Below are 20,690 nucleotides of genomic sequence, written 5' to 3'. Positions count from 1 at the left end.
TAATTCCACGACTTGACAAAAGCAGCGCGGAGGTGATTGGGGGTGTCTTGTGCTAGAATGAGGTGGAAAAGCAGGAGATCTCCTCTGAGGAGGAACTGAACTTGATGCCTCTCACAGCCATCAAGACATCTGCAGCCACATGGATGGGTTTCTTTTAATGCTCCCTTTGTTATTGTCCAGCCAGTGCAACCTCTATCTAACATACCACACTGACTTAGAAAACTTTCATTTTGCACTACACAGTACATTTTATTTCTAATGGATAATGTTCTGGGGCCACTCTGGCAGATGCTGAAATTCGAATTCAATCAAGAAAAAACTTGAAATAGTTTATTGTTGCAAAGCAAACCCACACAGTTCATCACTGTCCTTTGGAGAAGGAAATCTGTCATCCTTACCTGGTCTGAGCTACATATGACTCCAGACATGGTTAACTCTTAACTGACTGCTGGTAATCAGCGTTGGACAACAAATGCTGGTCTAGCTAGAAACACCACATCCCATGAATAAATTATAGAAAATTATGATCCGAGAACATTCAAAACCAGAAGGTGTCAGCAAGAACGATACTGTCACCCACATGTTATCCAGTGTTTAACTTGCCTTTCAATAAGCTTGCAATCAAAATAAGTTGACAAGCTGTTGATCACTCCAGGGTCAAAATATATATATTTTCTTCCCCACCAAAACCTCATCTTAACATTCCTTGAGGGCTGCTTTCTAAGTTTCAGGGACTACTTTTCCACTCTCATTAACTACTTCATTAAGCGAGATGTGGTCAGGTACCAATATTAATTTCTTTATTTCCATTGACACAAATAGGTGATTTTGATTTTCAGAAGCAGAAATCATCAATATCCTTAATAATTATCAAACTGCCATGAACTTAAAGCCACAAAATATAAGATAATCTTAAATTTCCCAGACAGCATTGCATTTAAATTAAGCACAACACACAAACTATAAATTAGCAACAAACGTTTTGTTTTCAATAACTGACACAAATTTCATAAAAGTACATAGAGTCATTGAGTCATCTAGCACAGAAGCAGACCTTTCGGTTCAACTAGTCCATGCTGACCATAATCCCCAACTAAATTAGTCCATCTGCCTGTGCTTGGTCCATATCCCTCCAAACATTTCTTATTCATGTACTTATCTAAAAGTCTTTTAAACATTGTAACTGCACCTACATCCACCACTTCCTCATGAAAGACAATCTGTGTAAAAACACTGCTCCCATGGCTTTTTTAAATCGTTCTCCACTCCCCTTAAAGATAAGCCTGTATTGAAATCACCCACCCTGGTGAAAAGACACCTCCTTATCTATCTTCACCTTATCTATACCCCTCATAATTTTATAAACCTCAATAAGGTCACCCTTCAACTTCCTACAATCCAGTGAATAAAATCCCTATCCAGCCTCTCCTTAAAACCTGAAACTCTCAATTGCCGGCAACATCCTGGTAAATTTCTTCTGAATCCTCTCCAGCTTAATATATCCTTCCAATAATGGGGAGAGCAGAACTGTACATTGAATTACATAGAATTCATTATCTATGAATTCAAGTTTTCCCAGATCCCAATCAGTTATGTATTTCTTTGTTGATAGCCTCCCCACAGCAGTTTCCCTCCATCTCCTTTCGTAGTCAGTTGTTTTTCTTCACCACTCCCTCTTATCTAGTCACCTACTTTTTGTCCTGCCTGAGAGACTCTTGCCTGCCCCTTTATGTCCATGTCCTTTAGGCTAACTCACTTTCAGCCTCAGCCTGTCGGCTTAATAATGACTGCTAACTTTTGACCCATTTCACCTTCCCAGTTCTGTTCATCATTTCGATGTTTCCACAATCACAGGCAGCTTCCCTCCTGCACCAGTGAGTGAGCCTATCAGCAGCAAAATGCTTGGGAGAAGAAGCCTGTTACGAGAGTGGCAGCTCCTTTCAAAGTTTCTCCATTCTATTCCATTATTTTGATTGAATCATGGCAGTGACCACTTTTCATGAGTAACTTGCCATTTGCACAGGTGATTTCACCTGCCACCCCTATGTATTCTGAACTCTGGATTACTCCCATAAACTCATCTGATGGAAGTGACACATCTAAGATGACCACAGCTGTGCTTTAATTCCAGAACAGAAAATTCAAGTCATGAAATAGAAAAGACCAAATTATAGTGTTATAACATCAAGCCACATCATTAATCCCCATACTCAGTTCCTGAAAGTTGGTAACTGAGATGTATGTGGCAAAATAGAACCAGACAGAGTAAATTATCTAAACATTGTAACTGTTGAGCAGCGCCCACACAGAAAAATATATTTGGTTTTTCAACAATATCAGTTTTTTAGACAGCTATTTTTGGGTTACTGCAACTCTCTATATAACCAAAATATACTTCAGTGGAGGTATTTTGGCTGAGGCATAATTTCTATAAGTGTTATTATGGGTCAGAACTTTGATGACTCTATACCTACTTTACAAGCTTAGTTCAATGGAGTATAGCCTGACTAGCTTACATCCTAACCAACTGCTCCTCATGTCTTACCTGCCAATGCAAGTGTTGCACTGAAGACCACTGTCAGCTCCCATTTGCACCTGACCTCTCCTGATTGCTTCTCATTTTCTCCCTTTAGTGAGTGACACTAAAAATAGCCTAAAAAATTGAATTCCTCTTTTCTAGAGAGTTGCTAGCAAATAGGAATGTGGTCAATATTGGTCAGACATCTAACTGTTGGATCTTTTCTCTCTCGTTCTGAACAAAGTGTATGGTATTATCTTATCCGAGATGTGTGATATACTAATTGGGTTTGTTTGTTGCATTGGTGTTGAATAAAACACTTTGAAACACTGGCTGCAGCAAGACAGTGTCAAACTTCTGAAACCATACTGACCCTGTGAGACGGCGGTCATGATCATTATTCCTCTTGTTAGATTTTGTTTTTAGAAGTCAAAAAAAGGTTTACCTGGGAACCTTCCAGAATGGCATCTTCCACCTCAGTTTTCTCCAGGCCAAGGCATGCGGCCACAACTTCCATAATATAATCATGTTTACCATCCAACTGAGCCCGTTTAGCTTCTTTTTCCTCTTTTAGCTTTTGCTGCAAGAGAAGCAGTTTTCCAGTTACAAAGCCAGCAAGTCTTTTTTACATTACTCCTTCTTCGCAAAGTGCATAATTATACCTTTCTCACTGTTTTGACACCTGTTCTCATTCTAATACAACTCCTACATAAACCGCCAATGACAGTACAAAAGAATAATAAAATTGCAAGTCTCTCGATATAACTAAACTACAAACACCTCCCTCAATTTCAAACAGTATCGTTGCAAAAAAGTGATAGTTCATTGTTCTGCAAATGGATACCCTCATTACCAGTTACTGGTAAGGAAACAGAAACAGAACTGCTAACTTCTAAAATATGCAGATTTGTAAATTCTTACATTACATTAGAATTCTTACATTAGAATTCAGGGTGCATTTATATACAATGATAAAGTGCCACTACTCAGCATATTCCTGAAACTTCAGAAGGGAGAGAGTGGCATGGTGGCTCAGTGGTTAACACTGCCGCCTCACAGTCCCACAGACCCAGGTTTGATGCTCACCTTTGGCGACTGTGTGGAATTTACACATTCTCCCCATGTCTGCATGGGTTTCTGCCAGTTGCTTGGCTTCCTCCCACAGCCCAAAGATGTGCGAGTTATGTGGCCATGCTAAATTGTCTGCAGTATCTAATGATGTGCAGGCTTTGGGTAGATATGGGAATAGGGTGGGGTCCGGGTTTGGATGGGATTCTCTTTGCGTAGGGACACTACCCCTTGCATTACCAGAGCCTTATAAGTAAGGCACTAGCAAGATTCAAGGCAGGCACTTTGACACACTGTTGACACTTAAACTTTTTGTTATAAACGCACTGGAAACAGCAGAAAGAGAGAAAGAAGAATTGTTTCACAGCTCCCATTATGAAATCAGGAACAGCACACTACTGATAAAATCCCAGCCACAAGAGCAGGCTCATAAGCATTTAGACAAGCTCTGGCACTCATGAACCAAACTCCTAGCAAAGGTGATTGGCTCCACTGTCTTGGAGACACCTCAGGAGAGTTGAAGGCTAGGAGACTAAAACTGACAAAAGGTTCTGGAGTGGAGGCCAAAGGCAGACTGATGTCTAAATATGTAAACTTCCCAACACCTCCTGCAACTAAGCCAATACCAAATATAGTGTGGTACATTCCTTTGGACACAGCTGGAGAGATTGAGAGCAGGACTGCATTTGGAAAGCTCTGGGTCCCTGTAAATTATGTCCAGACTTCTATCTTGGAGAATGCTCTGATTTCAGTGCAGGGCATTAACAAAGAGGACAGTAGTTACAAGTATTGTGTCCCAACTTTATTGGTGAAAAGAATGGATGATACAAGCCGTCTCCCATTGTTGAAGGGACCAGCATACCCATGGTCAGCCAGCTCCCGTTTTACAGCCGCTGAGTCATCAGTGCTAACCCACCATAGTCCATCTGCTCCAGAGGATGCTGGATTTTGGACTCACCATTGAACATGTGGACAGGATGCCTCACACCAGGAAAAAAGAAAATTAAAACAAAGATCAAATGGCAAGCTGAATTATCAGAATCACGTGCAACAGAGAACTTGCAGCTTGTCAATAATGAGCAAAACTAAAGGTGCTGTAACTAAAACTGACTGATGCTATGTCATTTCATTGCATCAAAGAGAGGAAATCTCTGCCTCTTGCAGGAAGAGGTGTGTTACACACTGCCCCAGGTTATACTGATGCAAAGATTCTGACCTATACAAGAACAAGGGTGACCACATTGATTGTAACACCTCTTGAGGTATCTCTTTGCTGAACATCATGAAAATATTATTTATCCATGTTACTCTTATCAGGCTGCAGATCCTAACTGAATGCATCCACCAAAATCACAGTGTAACTTCAGAGCTGGAAGATTTAAGACTGGCATGTTCTTCTCAGTCACTATAAGACAAATGTTATGTGCAAGGGAGGCTGGTATATATTGACTTCATCAATTTAATTATGTTAGCAAATGCAGTCTATTAAAGCTGCTGGAGAAAATTGACTGATCATCGAAATTTTCAATGTGACTCCACTTGCCATGTCAACATGATGGGTAGGTTTAGCTACAACAAGGCAATATCAAAACCCTTTGAGATTGCAGGGAAGTTCAGACCTATATTGATAGGTTTTCTATCAAAGAAAACCACTGGAGGCCCTGGGGAAGACTTGATGGTCACAGGCAAGCAGTCCATCACACTAGTGGTGGGGGAACATGACATGATGATATTGTTGCTGGACTAATAAACCCAGTCGCAGGTAACATTCTGGGTATTCTAGTTCGAAATCTGCCATAGCACAATAAATGTCTGGAGTTATAAGTCTAATAATAACCATGACCATAACAACCCTACTTCAACCTGTCTATAGATGATCCAGGAGTTATGATCCATTGTCGTGGCAATAAAGATAGAACATTTTACAAAAATTCTATCACATTATAATTTTGTTATCATTTTCAAGGTGATTACTCTTTTCTTCATTTATCAAATTTATATTCAAAATGCCCTTTGCCTGCCTTTATACTTCTCTAGATACTTTGCATGTACTAAAATAACTTTTTTGTAGTTTTCTATGCTATACGGCTGCTGAACTGATTTTTTCACATTAATTGTGGTGTTGATTTTCAATCCTTAGAGTACACATGAATATTTAGGACTAGTCTTCAACATTTTAAAAACCTGCATATTGGATATAGGTATTGTTCAAGATGAAAGGCAAATGCAATGTTTTAATTGTTCATTTTTACTCCTCTACTTACACACCATGTCGCTGAGACAGAAATAAAGTCTTGCTGAAGGATTAACTTCCTGAACATAGTAATCTACAGAATGATTTGTTAAACTTATGAAAGCTCCTCAGAAAATAAAAACAAATTAAAATACTGTTTTAAATATCATGCAACAATGTTTGTTCTTCAGATAAACTTCTCACGTTTACTTCCAGTTAACTTGCTAACCAGTCCAACAACTATGTGACATTCTGCCCAGGGACCAGTAATTTATTTTTTTTAAAATAGACATTGTGTGAGATCCAAAGGACTCACTAAGAAAATAGAGTAATAGAGACATAAGTAATAAGGTCATACAGCATGGAAACAGGCCATATTAGTCCTAAACCAAACTAGTCCCATTTGCCTGCATTTGGCATAAATCCCTCCAAATCTTTCCCATCCATGTTGCTGTCAAAATGTCTTTTAAATGTTGTAATTGTACCCACCTCTACCACTTCCTCTGGCAGTTGATTCCATATGTGCACTACCCTCTGTGAAAAAGTTGCCCCTCAGATCCGACTCCCCGAGGAAAAACACCTGCAAAATTCAACTTTTCTACGACCCTTTATAAACTCTAAGGTCACCCCTCAGTAACCTACGGTCCAGGGAAAAAAGTCCCAGCCTATCCAGCCTCTCCTTATAACTCAAATCTTCCAGTCATACAATTTGCAATTCACATTACCTGGATACGTGCTGTTTGAACAACTCTCAAGAAGCTTATTACCATTCAAGACAAAGCAGTCTGCTTCTTATCCACTACCTTCAGCATTCACTTCCTTCATCACCAATGCAGCGTAACGCAATATGTACCTACTACAAAATGCATTGCAGTAACTCACCAAATCTCTTTCGACAGCACCTTCCAAACCCAAAACCTCTGTCATCTAAAAAGACAGAAGCAGCAGATACATGGGAACACCACTACCTGCAAGTTCTCCTTCAACATCCTAACTTGGAACTATTTTCCTATTCATTCACTAGTTGATCACATCTCTTCCCTTGGTTTCTGTACATCTGAACTCCAAAAAGTTCACAGCAATATTTATTTGCAGATACAAATCCTGCCTTTCATCAAAAGTTACTTTTGCCAAGCTCTATCCAACCCAGAAAGTTTTCTCTCAGCTCTAATATTGCTCAGTTGCATCAAGCAAATATTGCTTGTAACTCTTTCAATCTCCACTCTCAGCTGCGCTGAACTATTAGTGGCACACAACTTCGCCCGAGCCCTCATAACTTCCAAGACATTTTCTAAGTCATTATGCCAACATTTAGCAGCACATTAACTCCTAACTCCCAGAACTTCCTCATCAGCACTAACAATTCCAAACACAAAGTCCCAGCTGTCTGCTTCTTCTACTTACTGCCTTTAATACTGGACTTGCTGTTTAGTGACCCTCAAACTGTCCTGAGTGACTCTTCAAATTCTTTGCAATAAGCCCCTGCCCTTACTGCTGGACAGAACTGAATGTTGCCACCCAGCTCTGAACGTTACAATTCTGCCTTCTTCAATACAATTGGAGACAAGAGGAAATAAGGTTAATCACATTCTGATTTTCTTGGTGTTAACTGTATACTCTCAAAGAAGTTGTGTGGTTGTTTGACACAATTTTAGGCTGCAACACCCCAGACTCTTTTTTTTGCTTCCTTGCCTCAGCTTTTTTTTACATCATCAATGGCACAACTATCACTTTTAAGAGCCTTTGACCACCACGGTTGGCTCAAAAGGTAGCTGGTACTGAAGAAATGATTACCATCAAACTGAATTTAGAAATACCAGAAGGTCATGATTGATCATTCCTCATTACTTTCCATGTTGTAAAAACAATGCAACCAGCAGAAAAGCTTGGTCATATTGCACATTCCATCCAAAATACCTGATAAGCTCTAAATTCACAGGTACCTCAGTAATCTTTTCCTCCTGCAAGGCTACATATTCATTTTCAATAATCAAACAATTTCTGCCTAATGGTGGCAGAGCAAATAAATACTGATCCTCAATTGGTTGTTGTTTCGTGTTAACTCTTATCTAAATTCAGTTTCTTTCGCCTTAGTCAGTAGTGCTTAAAAAAATCAGTTGGAGCTAATGCAACCACTCCCAGATTGATTTATGCATTGTCTTACACGCAATGAATTGTGTTCCATCCAGAACCAAACAACGAGTTACTGATCCAATTAAAATCACTAATAATGTAATTAAAACTTAGTAAATGGATTTGGGTAGGCCAAAAATTACTTTGCAAGCAGTTTAAAGATTCCCAAATTAACAACACATTGTTTAAACACTTAGGCAAGAACTGGGTATTTTGTTGCAATAAATTGTTGCTTAGAAACATAAAGAAGCCAATAAATTATCTGATAGACCAGAAAGTCCAGTTTCAAGTCATACCCCGGAACGTGATGGCCCTGGAGATGTGTCATAACAAGTCCAAACTGGTTGATGAAAGAAATCAAAAACAAAGCCTCACAAGAAATATTGAATCTTTATCCCTGAAGCGGCGTTTGTCAAAATAATCTTTGCACTGGGCTGTGAAAAATTACATTGGAAAAAAATTCTAAGAACATTGAAATAGAACAGATATTGGCAGGGCCAACGCTATAACGAACACACCAGTGATTACCATCAAACTGAATTTAGAAATACCAGAAGGTCATAATGACATTAGTGTTTCATAGGCATCTCATGCTGATTACGTGATTAACACTGATGCTGTAACCAACCAGATCAAAAACAAATTATCTGGTTAGTTATTTTATACCTGTTGGTGGAATCTTGCTGTGTATAAGTTGTGGTTGCAGCTGAAACTAAAGTGAAGGGGACAGAAGAATATGTGGAGATGTTAAAACTGAGATAAGGTGGAGAGGGAATATAATTAGCACAAATTAGTTAAACTGAATGATTCAGTGGGACATCGAGTGAGAGGGAATGATGAACTTTCCTCCATCAAAATCTGCTCCAGAATCTCAAAAATGGGGTTCATAGGGGAATCCACAGCTCACCACCGCCTGCCCAGATCAGCAGCTAATTAGTAACTCTAATTAACTACCAGTTCCTGGCCAATCTCAGGCAAGCCTAACCGCGACTGAGAATCAGCACCTTTTCTTCAAGCTGGAGACCAAATAAGCATCACCACAACTGACTTGAGTGTTGACTACATGATCTATAGGCCATTCACAAGTGACATCTGCCATCTGGGTCAGGCCTTTCCATAGGTAGGGTGAAGGAGGATAGGTTCTTGGTGTAGACTGTAATTGGCTGACATAATGTCATGTGGTACCATGATGACCATTCACGGCCATCACAGGCTGTGAACATTGGACCCAGATGACTACTCCTGGCCGAACTGAGATACTGCTGGAATGCTTCCTTTGGCCACCAGGGTGACTGGTGCCAATTCCAGAAATGTCTAACCACTCTGGAAGAGTTGGCATCCTCAGGCCCGCCACGCTGGAAACAACGCTGGGTGGAATTGAGAAATAAGAAAGGGATGATCACCTTATTGGGATTGTATTATAAACCCCCTAATAGTCAGAGGGAAATTGAGAAACAAATTTAGAAGGAGATCTCAGATATCTGTAAGAATAATAGAGTGGTTCTGGTGGGGGATTTTAACTTTCCAAACAGAGACTGGGGCTGCCATAGTGTTAAGGGTTTAGATGGAGAGGAATTTGCTAAGTGTGTACAAGAAAATTTTCTGATTCAGTATGTGGATGTAGCTACTAGAGAAGGTGCAAAACTTGACCTACTCTTGGGAAATAAGTCAGCACAGGTGACTGAGATGTCAGTGGGGGAGCACTATGGGGCCAACAACGATAATTCTATTAGTTTTAAAATAGTGATGGAAAAAGACAGACCAGATCTAAGAGGTGAAGTTCTAAATTGGAGGAAGGCCAATTTTGACAGTATTAGGCAAAGACTTTCAAAAGCTGATTGGGCATAGATGTTCACAGGTAAAGGCACGGCTAGAAAATGGGAAGCCTTCAGAAATGAGGTAATGAGAGTCTGGAGAAAGTATATTCCTGTTAGGGTGAAAGGAAAGGCTGTTACGTACAGCTAATGCTGGAGACTAAAGAAATTGAGGGTTTGGTTAAAAAAAAAGAAGGAAGCATATGTCAGGTATAGACGAGAGAGATCAAGTGAATCCTTAGAAGGCAGTAGGAGTATACTTGAGAGAAATCAGGAGGGCAAAAAGGGGACATGAGATAGCTGTGGCAAATAGAATTAAGGAGAATCCAAAGGGTTTTTACAAATACATTAAGGACAAAAGGGTATCTAGGAGAGAATAGGGCCCCTCAAATATCAGCAAGGCGGCCTTTGTGTGGAACCGCAGGAGGTGGGGGAGATACTAAACGAGTATTTTGCATCAGCATTTACTGTGGAAAAGGACATGGAAGATATAGAATGTAGGGAAATAGATGGTGACATCTTGAAAAATGTCCATATTATAGAGGAGAAAGTGCTGGATGTCTTGAAATACAGAGAAGCGGTTAAATCCCCAGGACCTGATCAGGTGTACCCTAGAACTCTGTGGGAAGCTAGGGAAGTGATTGCTGGCCCTCTTGTTGAGATATTTGTATCATCGATAGTCACAGGTGAGGTGCCAGAAGACCGGAAGTTGGCCAATGTAGTGCCACTGTTTAAGAAGGGTGGTAAGGAAAAGCCAGGGAACTATAGATCTGTGAGCCTGATGTCTGTGGTGGGCAAGTTGTTGGAGGGAATCCTGAGGGACAGGATGTACATGTATTTGGAAAGGCAAGGACTGATTCGGGATAGTCAAAATGGCTTTTGAGAAAGTAACAAAGAACGGGTTTTGAGATTTGTAGCTCAGGTTGAAGTTCTGGTTGTAGGTTTGCTCACTGAGCTGGAAGGTTCATTTTCAGATGTTTTGTCACCCTACTAGGTAACATCTTCAGTGAGCCTCTGGAAGAAGATTCCAGCTCAGCAAGCAAACGTACACCTAGAGTAACAAAGAGGGTTGATGAGGGCAGAGGGGTAGATGTGATCTATATGGACTTCAGTAAGGTGTTCAACAAGATTCCCCATGGGAGACTGATTAACAAGGTTAGATCTCATGGAATTCAGGGAGAACTAGCCATTTGGATACAGAACTGGCTCAAAGTTAGAAGACAGAGGATGATGGTGGAGGGTTGATTTTCAGACTGGAGGCCTGTGACCAGTGGAATGCCACAAGGATCTGTGCTGGGTCCTCTACATTTCATCACTTATATAAATGATTTGGATGGGAGATATAGTTAGTGAGTTTGCAGATGACACCAAAATTGGAGGTGTAGTGGACAGCGAAGAAGGTTACCTCAGTTTGTAACAGGATCTTGATCAGATGGGCCATTGGACTGAGAGGTGGCAGATAGAGTTTAACTTAGATAAATGTGAGGTGCTGCATTTTGGGAAAGCAGTCTTAGCAGGATTTATACACTTAATGGTAAGGTCCTAGAGTGTTGCTGAACAAGGAGACCTTGGTGTGCAGATTCATAGCTCCTTGATAGTGGAGTCGCAGGTAGATAGGATAGTGAAGAAGGCATTTGATTTGCTTTCCTTTATTGGTCAGAATGTTGAGTACAAGAGTTGGGAGGGCATGTTGTAGCTGTACACGACATTGGTTAGGCCACTGTGGGAATACTGCGTGCAATTCTGGTCTCCTTCCTATTGGAAAGATGTTGTGAAACTTGAAAGGGTTCAGAAAAGATTTCCAAGGATGTTGCCAGGGTTGGAAGATTTGAGCAATAGGGAGAGGCTGAAGAGGCTGGGGCTGTTTTCCCTGGACCGTCGGAGGCTGAGGGGTGACCTTATAGAGGTTTACAAAATTATTAGGGGCACAGATAGGATAAATAGGCAAAGTCTTTTCCCTGGTGTCGGGGAATCCAGAACTAGAGGGTATAGGTTTAGGGTGAGAGGGGAAAGATATAAAAGAGACCTACGGGACAACTTTTTCATGCAGAGGGTGGTACATGTATGAAATGAGCTGCCAGAGGAAGTGGTGGAGGCTTGTACAATTGCAACATTTAAAAGGCATCTGGATGGGTATATGAATAGGAAGGGTTTGGAGGGATATGGGCGGGTGCTGGCAGGTGGGATTAGATTGGGTTGGGATATCTGGTCGGCATGGACGGGTTGGATCGAAGGGTCTGTTTCCATGCTGTAAATCTCTATGACTCTATAAATTGACTGAGTGGACAAACACACATGGCTAAATGAGAAGTTATATACTTTGATGTGGAAAACAGAAAAGGAGTGTATTATTTAAATGGCGATATAATGGGAAGTGTGGATGTACAAAGTGATCTGGGTGTCCCTGTACACCAGTCTGTGAAAGCAGATAAGTAGATGTAGCGAGCCTTTAGAATGCAAATACTTAATGGTAAGGTCCTGGGGGGTGTTGCTGAACAAAGAGACCTTGGAGTGCAGGGTCATTGCTTCTTGAAAGTGGAGTCACAGGTAGAGAGGATAGTGAAGATGTTTGGTATGCTTTCCTTTGGACAGAGCATTGAGTATCAGAGTTGGGAGGTCATGTTGCGGCGGCTGTACAGGACATTGGTTAGGCCACTTTTTGAATATTGTGTGCACTTCTGGTCTCCCTCCTGTCAAAAGGATGTTGTTAAACTTGAAAGTGTTCAGAAAAGATTTGCAATGATGTTGCCAGGGTTGGAGGTTGAATAGGTTGAGGGGTGACCTTATAGAGGTTTATAAAATCATGAGGCGCATGGATAAAGTAAATAGACAAGGTCTTTTCCCTGGGGTGGGGGAGTCCAGAACTAGAGGGCATAGGTTTATGGTGAGAGGGGCAAGATTTAGAAGGGATTTAAGGGGCAACTTTCTCACGCAGAAGGTGGTGAGCTGCCAGAGGAAGTGGTGGAGGCTGGTATAATTACAACATTTAAATGACATCTGGATGGATGATTCGGAAGGGTTTACAGGGATATGGGCCCACTGCTGGCATAGGTTAGGATATCTGGTCAGCATGGACGGGTTGGACTGAAGGGTCTGTTTCCATGCTATATATGTCTATGACTCCATGACTAAGTGGTATATTGACCTTTAATGCAACAGGATGTGAGTTCATACATAGGAACATCTTACTGCAGTTATACAGGACTATGGTGAGACCACACCTGGAGTATTGTATGCAGTTTCAGTCTCCCTACCTAAGAAAGGATATTCCTGCCTTAGAGGGAATGCAGAGAAAAATTTGATATCAACAGGCCCTGGATTCATTAGAGTTTAGACGGTGAGAGGTAATCTATTAAACATATAAAAGCCTTTCAGGGCTGGACAGACAGGATACAGGCAGCATATTCCCCTGATTGGGGAACCCACAACCACAGGGCTTAGAATATGGGGTGGACCATTTCAGATTCAGATGAGGAAATATTTCTTCACTCAGATTCAGTGAAACTGTGAAATTCTCTACCATAGAAAGCTGTGAAGGCAAATTTACTGGATAGATTCAAGAAACAGCCTTTTGTTAGATTTTAAAAGTATTAAAGGGTATGGGAGAAAGGAAGAATATGGGATTGAGGTAAGGGATCGGCCATGGTTACACGGAATGGCAATGCAGGTTGCAGGAGCAAATGGTCCATACCAATGACTATATTTCTATATTTGGCTAATCCCTGCTAAAGTATATTTCTGTCATTTTCAAAATGTTTACAATATTTCCAAGTTTCAGCAGCAATCTTTGAAATTATACCACCTATGCCCGCATCCGGGTAATTAAAACGCTTAATAAAAAGCAAAGTTAATTCATATCAACCACTGAGGTACATCACTGCAGATTTCATATGCATTGAAAAAAACTATTTCTTGTTTTCTCTAACATAGTCATTTTGTATCCATGTGGTCACTTTTGCTTTAATCCCAGGGCCTCAAAATACCTAACAAGTGGGGGCTGATAGCATTGACCTATTATTAAAAAAGGGAGGCGCAGATAGACCAGGAAATGACAGGACGGTCTGTCCAACCTCAGTGATGGAGACGTTATTAGTAAGAATTCTGAGGGTCAGAATATATCTACACTATTACATAATATAAGGCACCATCAACTGTATTCCATTTGTCAACTCCCAGTATGTTTCAGTTCAGCTGAAAGGTAAGGCTGGTAAGTGTAGGGAATGTTGAATGACAAGAGAAATTGAGGTTCCGGTCAAGAAAAAGGAAGCATATGTCAGGTATAGACAGCAGGGATCAAGTGAATTTCCAGAAGACTAAAAAGACTGTACAAGTATAGGTGGGCAGCACGGTGGCACAGTGGTTAGCACTGCTGCCTCACAGCGCCAGAGACCCAGGTTCATTTCCCGCCTCAGGCGACTGACTGTGCGTGGAGTTTGCATGTTCTCCCCGTGTCTGCGTGGGTTTCCTCCGGGTGCTCCGGTTTCCTCCCACAGTCCAAAGATGTGCAGGTCAGGTGAATTGGCCATGCTAAATTGCCCCCGTAGTGTTGGGTAAGGGGTAAATGTAGGAGTATGGGTGGATTACGCTTTGGCGGGTCGGTGTGGACTTGTTGGGCCGAAGGGCTTGTTTCCACACTGTAACGTAATCTAATCTAATCTAAAAGTATACTTTAGAGGGAAATCAGAAGGGCAAAAAAGAGGCATGAGATAGCTTTGGCAAGTGGGGTTAAGGAGAATCCAAAGGGATTCTACAAATGCATGAAAGACAAAAGAGCATCAAGGAAGAGAATAGAGCCCCTTGAAGATCAGCAAGGCCACCTATGTGTGGAACCGCAGGAGATGGGGGAGATACTAAACGGGTATTTTGCATCAATGTTTACTGAGGAGGCAGTTAATGGAAGCTGGAGAACTTGGGGAAAGAAATAGCGATATCTTGAAAAGTGGAGGTGGTGGTGCTGGACGTTTTAAAATGCATAAAAGTGGATAAATTCTGATCAGGTGCACCCAAGAAATCTGTGGGACACTAAGGAAGTGATTGTTGGGCCCTTACTGAGATATTTGTATCATCGATAGTCACAGGCGAGGTACCGGAAGACTGGACGTTGGCTAATGTTTAAGAAAGGTGGTAAGGAAAAGCCAGGGAGCTACTGACCAGTGAGCCTGACATCAGTGATGGTTAGGTTTTTGGAGGGGATTCTGAAGGACATGATTTATATGTATTTGGAAAGGCAAGAACTGATTAGAGATCGTCAACATGGCTTTGTGTGTGGAAAATCATGTCTCACTAACTTGATTGAGTTTTTTGAAGAAGTGACGAAGAGGATTGATGATGGTAGAGTGGTGAACATGATCTAAATGGACTTTAATTAGGTGTTCAACAAGATTCCTCATGGTAGTCTGGTTAATGACGTTAGATCACATGGAATAAAGGGAGAACCAGCATTTGGATTCTTAATTGGCTCAAAAGTAGGAAACAAAGAGTGGTGGTGTCAGGTTGCTTTACAGACTGGAGACCTGTGACCAGCAGTGTGCTACAATAATTGGTGCTGGATTCACTGCTTTTTGTCATTTATATAAATGATTTGATATGAACTTGGCAGGTATTCTAAGTTTGCAGTTGACCCCAAAATTGGTGGTATAGTAGACAGCGAGGAAGGCTACTTCAGAATACAATGGGATCTTGATCAGCTGGACTGATGAGCCAAGGATTGGCAGATGGACGTTAACAGGTTTTGAGAAGATTTGTAGCTCAGGTTGAGATTCTGGATGTAAGATTGCTCGCTGAGCTGGAAGGTTCGTTTTCAGGCATTTCATCACCATGCTAGGTAGCATCATCAGTGAGCCTCTAGTGATGCGGTGATGTTATGTCCCACTTTCTATTTATGTGTTTTGGTTTTCTTGGGTTTATGATGTCATTTCCTGTTCTTTTTCCAAAGATAGAAGAGGACAAAATAATAATCTTCTTTGGCATAATAAGCTTGTACACATCCATTAACATCAACCTGACCAAAGAAACAGTTGACTACACTAATAGAAGAACCAAAGTTAAAAATCACACAACACCAGGTTATAGTCCAACAGGTTTAATTGGAAGCATACTAGCTTTCGGAGCGTCGCTCCTTCATTAGGTGGTAGTGGAGGGCTCAATCCTAATACACAGAATTTATGGCAAAAATTTACAGTGTGTTGTAACTGAAATTATAAATTGAAAAACTGATTGTCTGTTAAGCCTTTCATCTGTTAGAATACCATGGTAGTTTCACTTCTTTCATGTGTAAATCACAAAACCTTTTTTTAAAAAGTTGCATTCTCAGGTTAGCTGTTAAGCTTAAAGGCTTAACAGACAATCAATTTTTCAATGTATAATTGCAGTTACAACACACTGTAAATTTTTGCCATAAATTCTGTGTATTAGGATTGAGCCCTCCACTACTACCTGATGAAGGAGCGACGCTCCGAAAGCTAGTGTGCTTCCAATTAAACCTGTTGGACTATAACCTGGTGTTGTGTGATTTTTAACTTTGTACACCCCAGTCCAACACCGGCATCTCTAAATCAGAAGAACCAAAGACATAGACACCAGACATCACCATTCTCAGCAGCAAGGACAACATTATCAGCTAGTGGACTTATGCATTACCACCAACTTCACTTTCAACAACAAAACTTACAGACAAACCAACAGCACACCCATGGGATCTCCAATATCAGGGTTCTTAGCAGAGGCAGTAATGCAGAGACTTGAACAAACAGCTCTGCCAACCATCCAACCCAAACTTTGGGTCCGCTAAGTGGATCATTAAACAAAACAAATTAGAGGAAACCTTCAAGACTACCAACAATATCCTTACTGACATCAAATTCACAAGAGGAGGAAAACAACAAACTGCCATTCCTAGATGTCACAGTCGAACAAACAGTCAATGGGGAACCTCAAACCAGTGTCTACAAAAAAACAACACACACAGACCAAATACTTAACTACAAAAGCAATCATCCCAACACCCACAAACAAAACTGCATTTGAACTTTATTTCAACAAGCCACCACACACTGCAGCACAGAGGAACTATGTAGAGCAGAGGAAAACCATCTATGCATTATATTCAAAAAGAACGGGCACCCATTGAACACAGTCCTTTGATTTCTCAGCAACACACCCAAACAAGGAGACAAAATGCACCTAAAATCCCTCACCACTCTCCCCTACATCAAAGACATATCAGAAATGACTGCCAAACTACTCAGACCTCTTGGCATCATGATAGCCCACAATCCCACCAACACACTAAAACAACAGCTAATGAACTTAAAAGAATCTAAAAAGATCACAAGCAAAACCAATGTCATTTACAAAATACTTTGCAAGAACTGGAACAAACACTACATTGGACAAACAGGCAGAAAAATAGCCACCAGGATAGATGAATGTCAACTAGCCACAAATAGACATGGCCCACTATCACTAGTATCCTTACATACACATGAGGAAGAATACCATTTTTTGACTGGGACAACACATCCATTCTATAACAAGCCAAACAGAGACACGCACAAGATTTCCTAGATACATGGCATTCCAATTGAAAATCCATCGACATGCACATCGATCTTGACCCCACATGCCACCCTCTGCAAAAAAAGAACTGGAAATGACACCACCAACCCAAAGAAACCTAAACACATAAATAGAAAGCAGGACATACCACCAGCGCTTCACCAGAGACTCACTGATGATGTTACCTAGCATGGTGACAAAACTTCCAGCTCTGCAAGCAAACTTACATCCAGATTGAGTTTAATTTAGATAAATGTGATGGATTGCATTTTGGTAGGGCAAATAATGCAGAACTTATGCACTTAATAGTAAGGTCCTGGGGAATGTTGGTGAACAAAGAGCCGTTGGAGTGCAAGCTCATAGTTCTTTGCATGTGGAGTTGTAGGTAGATAGGATAGTGAAGAAGGTGCTTGGTATGCTTGCCTTTATTGGTCAGTGCATCGTGTCGGGAGTTGGAAAGTCATGTTGTGACTGTGCAGGACATTGGTTTGGCCACTTTTGGAATATTGTGTGCAATTCTGGGTCCCTCTTCCATAGGAAAGATGGTGTGAAATTTGAAAGGGTTCAGAAAAGATTTACAAGAATGTTGCCAACGTTGGAGGGTTTGAGCTATGGGGAGAGGCTGAACAGATTGGCGCTATTTTCCTTGGAGTATCGGAGGCTGAGGGGTGACCTTACAGAAATTCATAAAAGCATAATGGGCACGGATAGGGTGAATAGCTAAGGTCCTTTCCCCAGGGTAGGGGAGTCCAAAATCGGAGGGCATAGGTTTAAGGTGAGAGGGGCAAGATGTAAAAGGGATCTAAGGGGCAACGTTTTCACGCAGAGGGTGGTGCTTGTATAGAACAAGCTGCCAGAGGAAGTCGTGGAGACTGGTACAATTACAACATTTAAAAGGCATCTGGATGAGTATATGAATAGGAAGGGTTTAGAGGGATATGCTGGCAAATGTGACTAGATTAGGTTAGGGTGTCTGGCTGGCATGGACAAGTTGGGCCAAAGGGTCTGTTTCTATGCTGTACATCTCTATGACTCTCTGAATTGGAAGGGTTTAGAGGGATGGGTCAAATGCTGGTAAATGGGACTAGATTAATTTAGGTCTGGTCAGCACAGATGGGTTGGACCGAAGGATTTCTTTCCATGCTATACATCTCTATGACTCTTTCCATTGCTTCAACCAAGTTTTTCAAATTATATATTTGAAAAATTAAATAGTCTTTTCCTTGTTGGCTGTCATTCATTAACCCATCGTTTTCCACGTCATTTAATTTTGTTTTGGTTTATTGCCTTCAAATATTTCCCAATACTGACATTAGACTGACTCCGTAAAGCAGTGCAACATGAAAAGGTTGCAGCGGAGATTTAAGCTACACAGTTTGTGAATTCTGCTGAATCTGTCATGGAGAACAACATGCTCTACAACTTTATTTATAGGGGGAGGTGCGAATTGTTACTTATCAACTTCGACACATTTCTAAAGTCAGGGTTGTCAACAACAATGATGTGTACAAAATAACAAACAAGTCTAAACTTGCTGAGCAAAGAAACTGTCTTAAAAGGAAATAAATAATTACCACATACTACTAAACTCAGGATTAGATTTCTGAACTGACAACATGCCTGGAGTTAAGTGTTTACTTGCTAAGATTTACAAAGAAATGATTTCACATATTTTGTGTTTCCACATTGTGGTTTCAGATTAACTTTGTTTTACAATCACGTGCCATTCCAGCCACTGCCGCATTCATGTAAAGCCAAGCAGAGAAACAGAAAATCAATGCTAGCCTGGATGTCCAATTTTCTCCAACAATGATCTTGGTGAACAAAAATGATTACACTACACAGAAAAACAATTGCAGATTACAAAATTTTGGAGAGCTTTCACTTGTACAGAGGTGCTGAACTTAAAGAATATTGTTTCAGAACACTTGTTTTGCAATAAAAACAAAAATTATGGAAATACTCAGCTGAAACAGTTTATCTCTCCACAGATCTTCTTTAAAACTGATTCTAGGTATATAGGCATAACTGGCTAGATGGGCATTTATTTCCCATTCCTGATTGTCCTAGAAAGCTGCCTTCTTAATCTGCTCCAGTCAATGTAGTGTAAGGACACCCACTATGCTGTAAAATAGGGAGTTCTAAGATCTTGAGCCAGCAACAGTGAAGGAATGGTGCCATATTTCAAATTTGAGGCTGATACATGAATTGGAGGCAAACTTACAGGTGGTTATGCTTGCATAAATGTTGCCCTTCTAGGGATTAGAAGTTGTGGATTTAGAAGGTGGTGTTGAATGAAATTTGGTTAGTTGCTGCAGTGCATCTTTAAAAGGTATAGTACTGCCATTTTGCATTGGTGTGAAGGGAATGAATGTTAAAGGTGGAGGATGTGGTACTAATCAGGTGGGCTGCTTTGCCAAGATATTTTGTAAATGACATTAGTTTTGCTTGTTGTGCAAAAACAAAACTAATGTATTTTACAAAATACCATGCAAGAACTGTAACCAACACTACATTGGACAATCTGGCAGAAAACTAGTCACCAGGATACATGAACATCAACTAGCCACAAAAAGACATGACCCACTCTCAGTAGTATCCTTACACACAGATGAGGAAGGACACCACTTCAACTGGGACAACACATCCATCCTAGGACAAGCCAAACAGAGACACGCATGAGAATTCCTAGAAGCATGGCATTCTAACCGGGACTCTATCAACAAATACATGGACTTGGATCCCACTTACCACCCGCTGAGAAAAATAACCAGAAATGACGTCACCACAGGAAATGACATCACCAATCCAAGGATTCCTAAACACTAAATTAGAAAGTGGGCCATGCCACCAGTGCTTCATCCGGAGGCTCACCGATGATGTTGCCTAGTATGGTGATGAAACATCTGAAAACGAACCTTCCAGCTCATCAAGTAAACTTACATCCATCCTTAGCTAATTTTGTGGCAGTTCATGGAAGCCTACCTCCATGCCTTTCCCCATGTTTGATGTGATGTGATGCTATGTAATCACTTGTCTCTCTTTAACAGAAAAAGATGCCTATGGTTCCTTATGTACTTCGGCTAACTAAAAAATAAATCATGTTATTCAATAAGGAAACTGCAACCTAGTGGAATGGGCCATATTCAGAATAATAATTTCTTTAAAGTACTCAGCGGGAAGAACAATAGGTCCTCAAATAGGGGGAATATCAAGACAAACAAAGGACTTCCTAAATAATAGTCGTGGAAGTCTTCAATTGGCTACAAGGATTTGAATCGAATGTACCCACAGGGTTAAGATAGCATTTCTGACAATATTACAAGAAACTAATATATTGGCAATTAATTTGAGAGTCAGTGGACAC

The 20,690-nt window shown here is 40.8% G+C and overlaps 1 protein-coding gene across 2 annotated transcripts in view; it reads right to left on the bottom strand.

The window, feature by feature from the left end:
* The window catches only part of dnah5 (dynein, axonemal, heavy chain 5), a 343,383-nt gene that overhangs the window by 281,282 nt on the left and 41,411 nt on the right, over positions 1-20,690 (bottom strand). The window contains exon 2 of one of the 2 annotated variants that reach the window (XM_043689617.2): positions 2,964-3,098. The exons of the other annotated variant lie outside the window; for it this stretch is intronic. Within the exon in view, the coding sequence (XP_043545552.2) occupies positions 2,964-3,098 (135 nt within the window). The remainder of the gene's footprint in view (positions 1-2,963; positions 3,099-20,690) is intronic. 2 annotated transcript variants of the gene reach the window in all.

The sequence above is a fragment of the Chiloscyllium plagiosum genome, unplaced genomic scaffold, assembly GCF_037043375.1.
Source record: "Chiloscyllium plagiosum isolate Xiang-an unplaced genomic scaffold, Cpla_swu_hap1 HiC_scaffold_5, whole genome shotgun sequence".
Classification (NCBI taxonomy): Eukaryota; Metazoa; Chordata; class Chondrichthyes; order Orectolobiformes; family Hemiscylliidae; genus Chiloscyllium; species Chiloscyllium plagiosum.
This window is presented reverse-complemented; position numbering and strand designations above follow the sequence as displayed.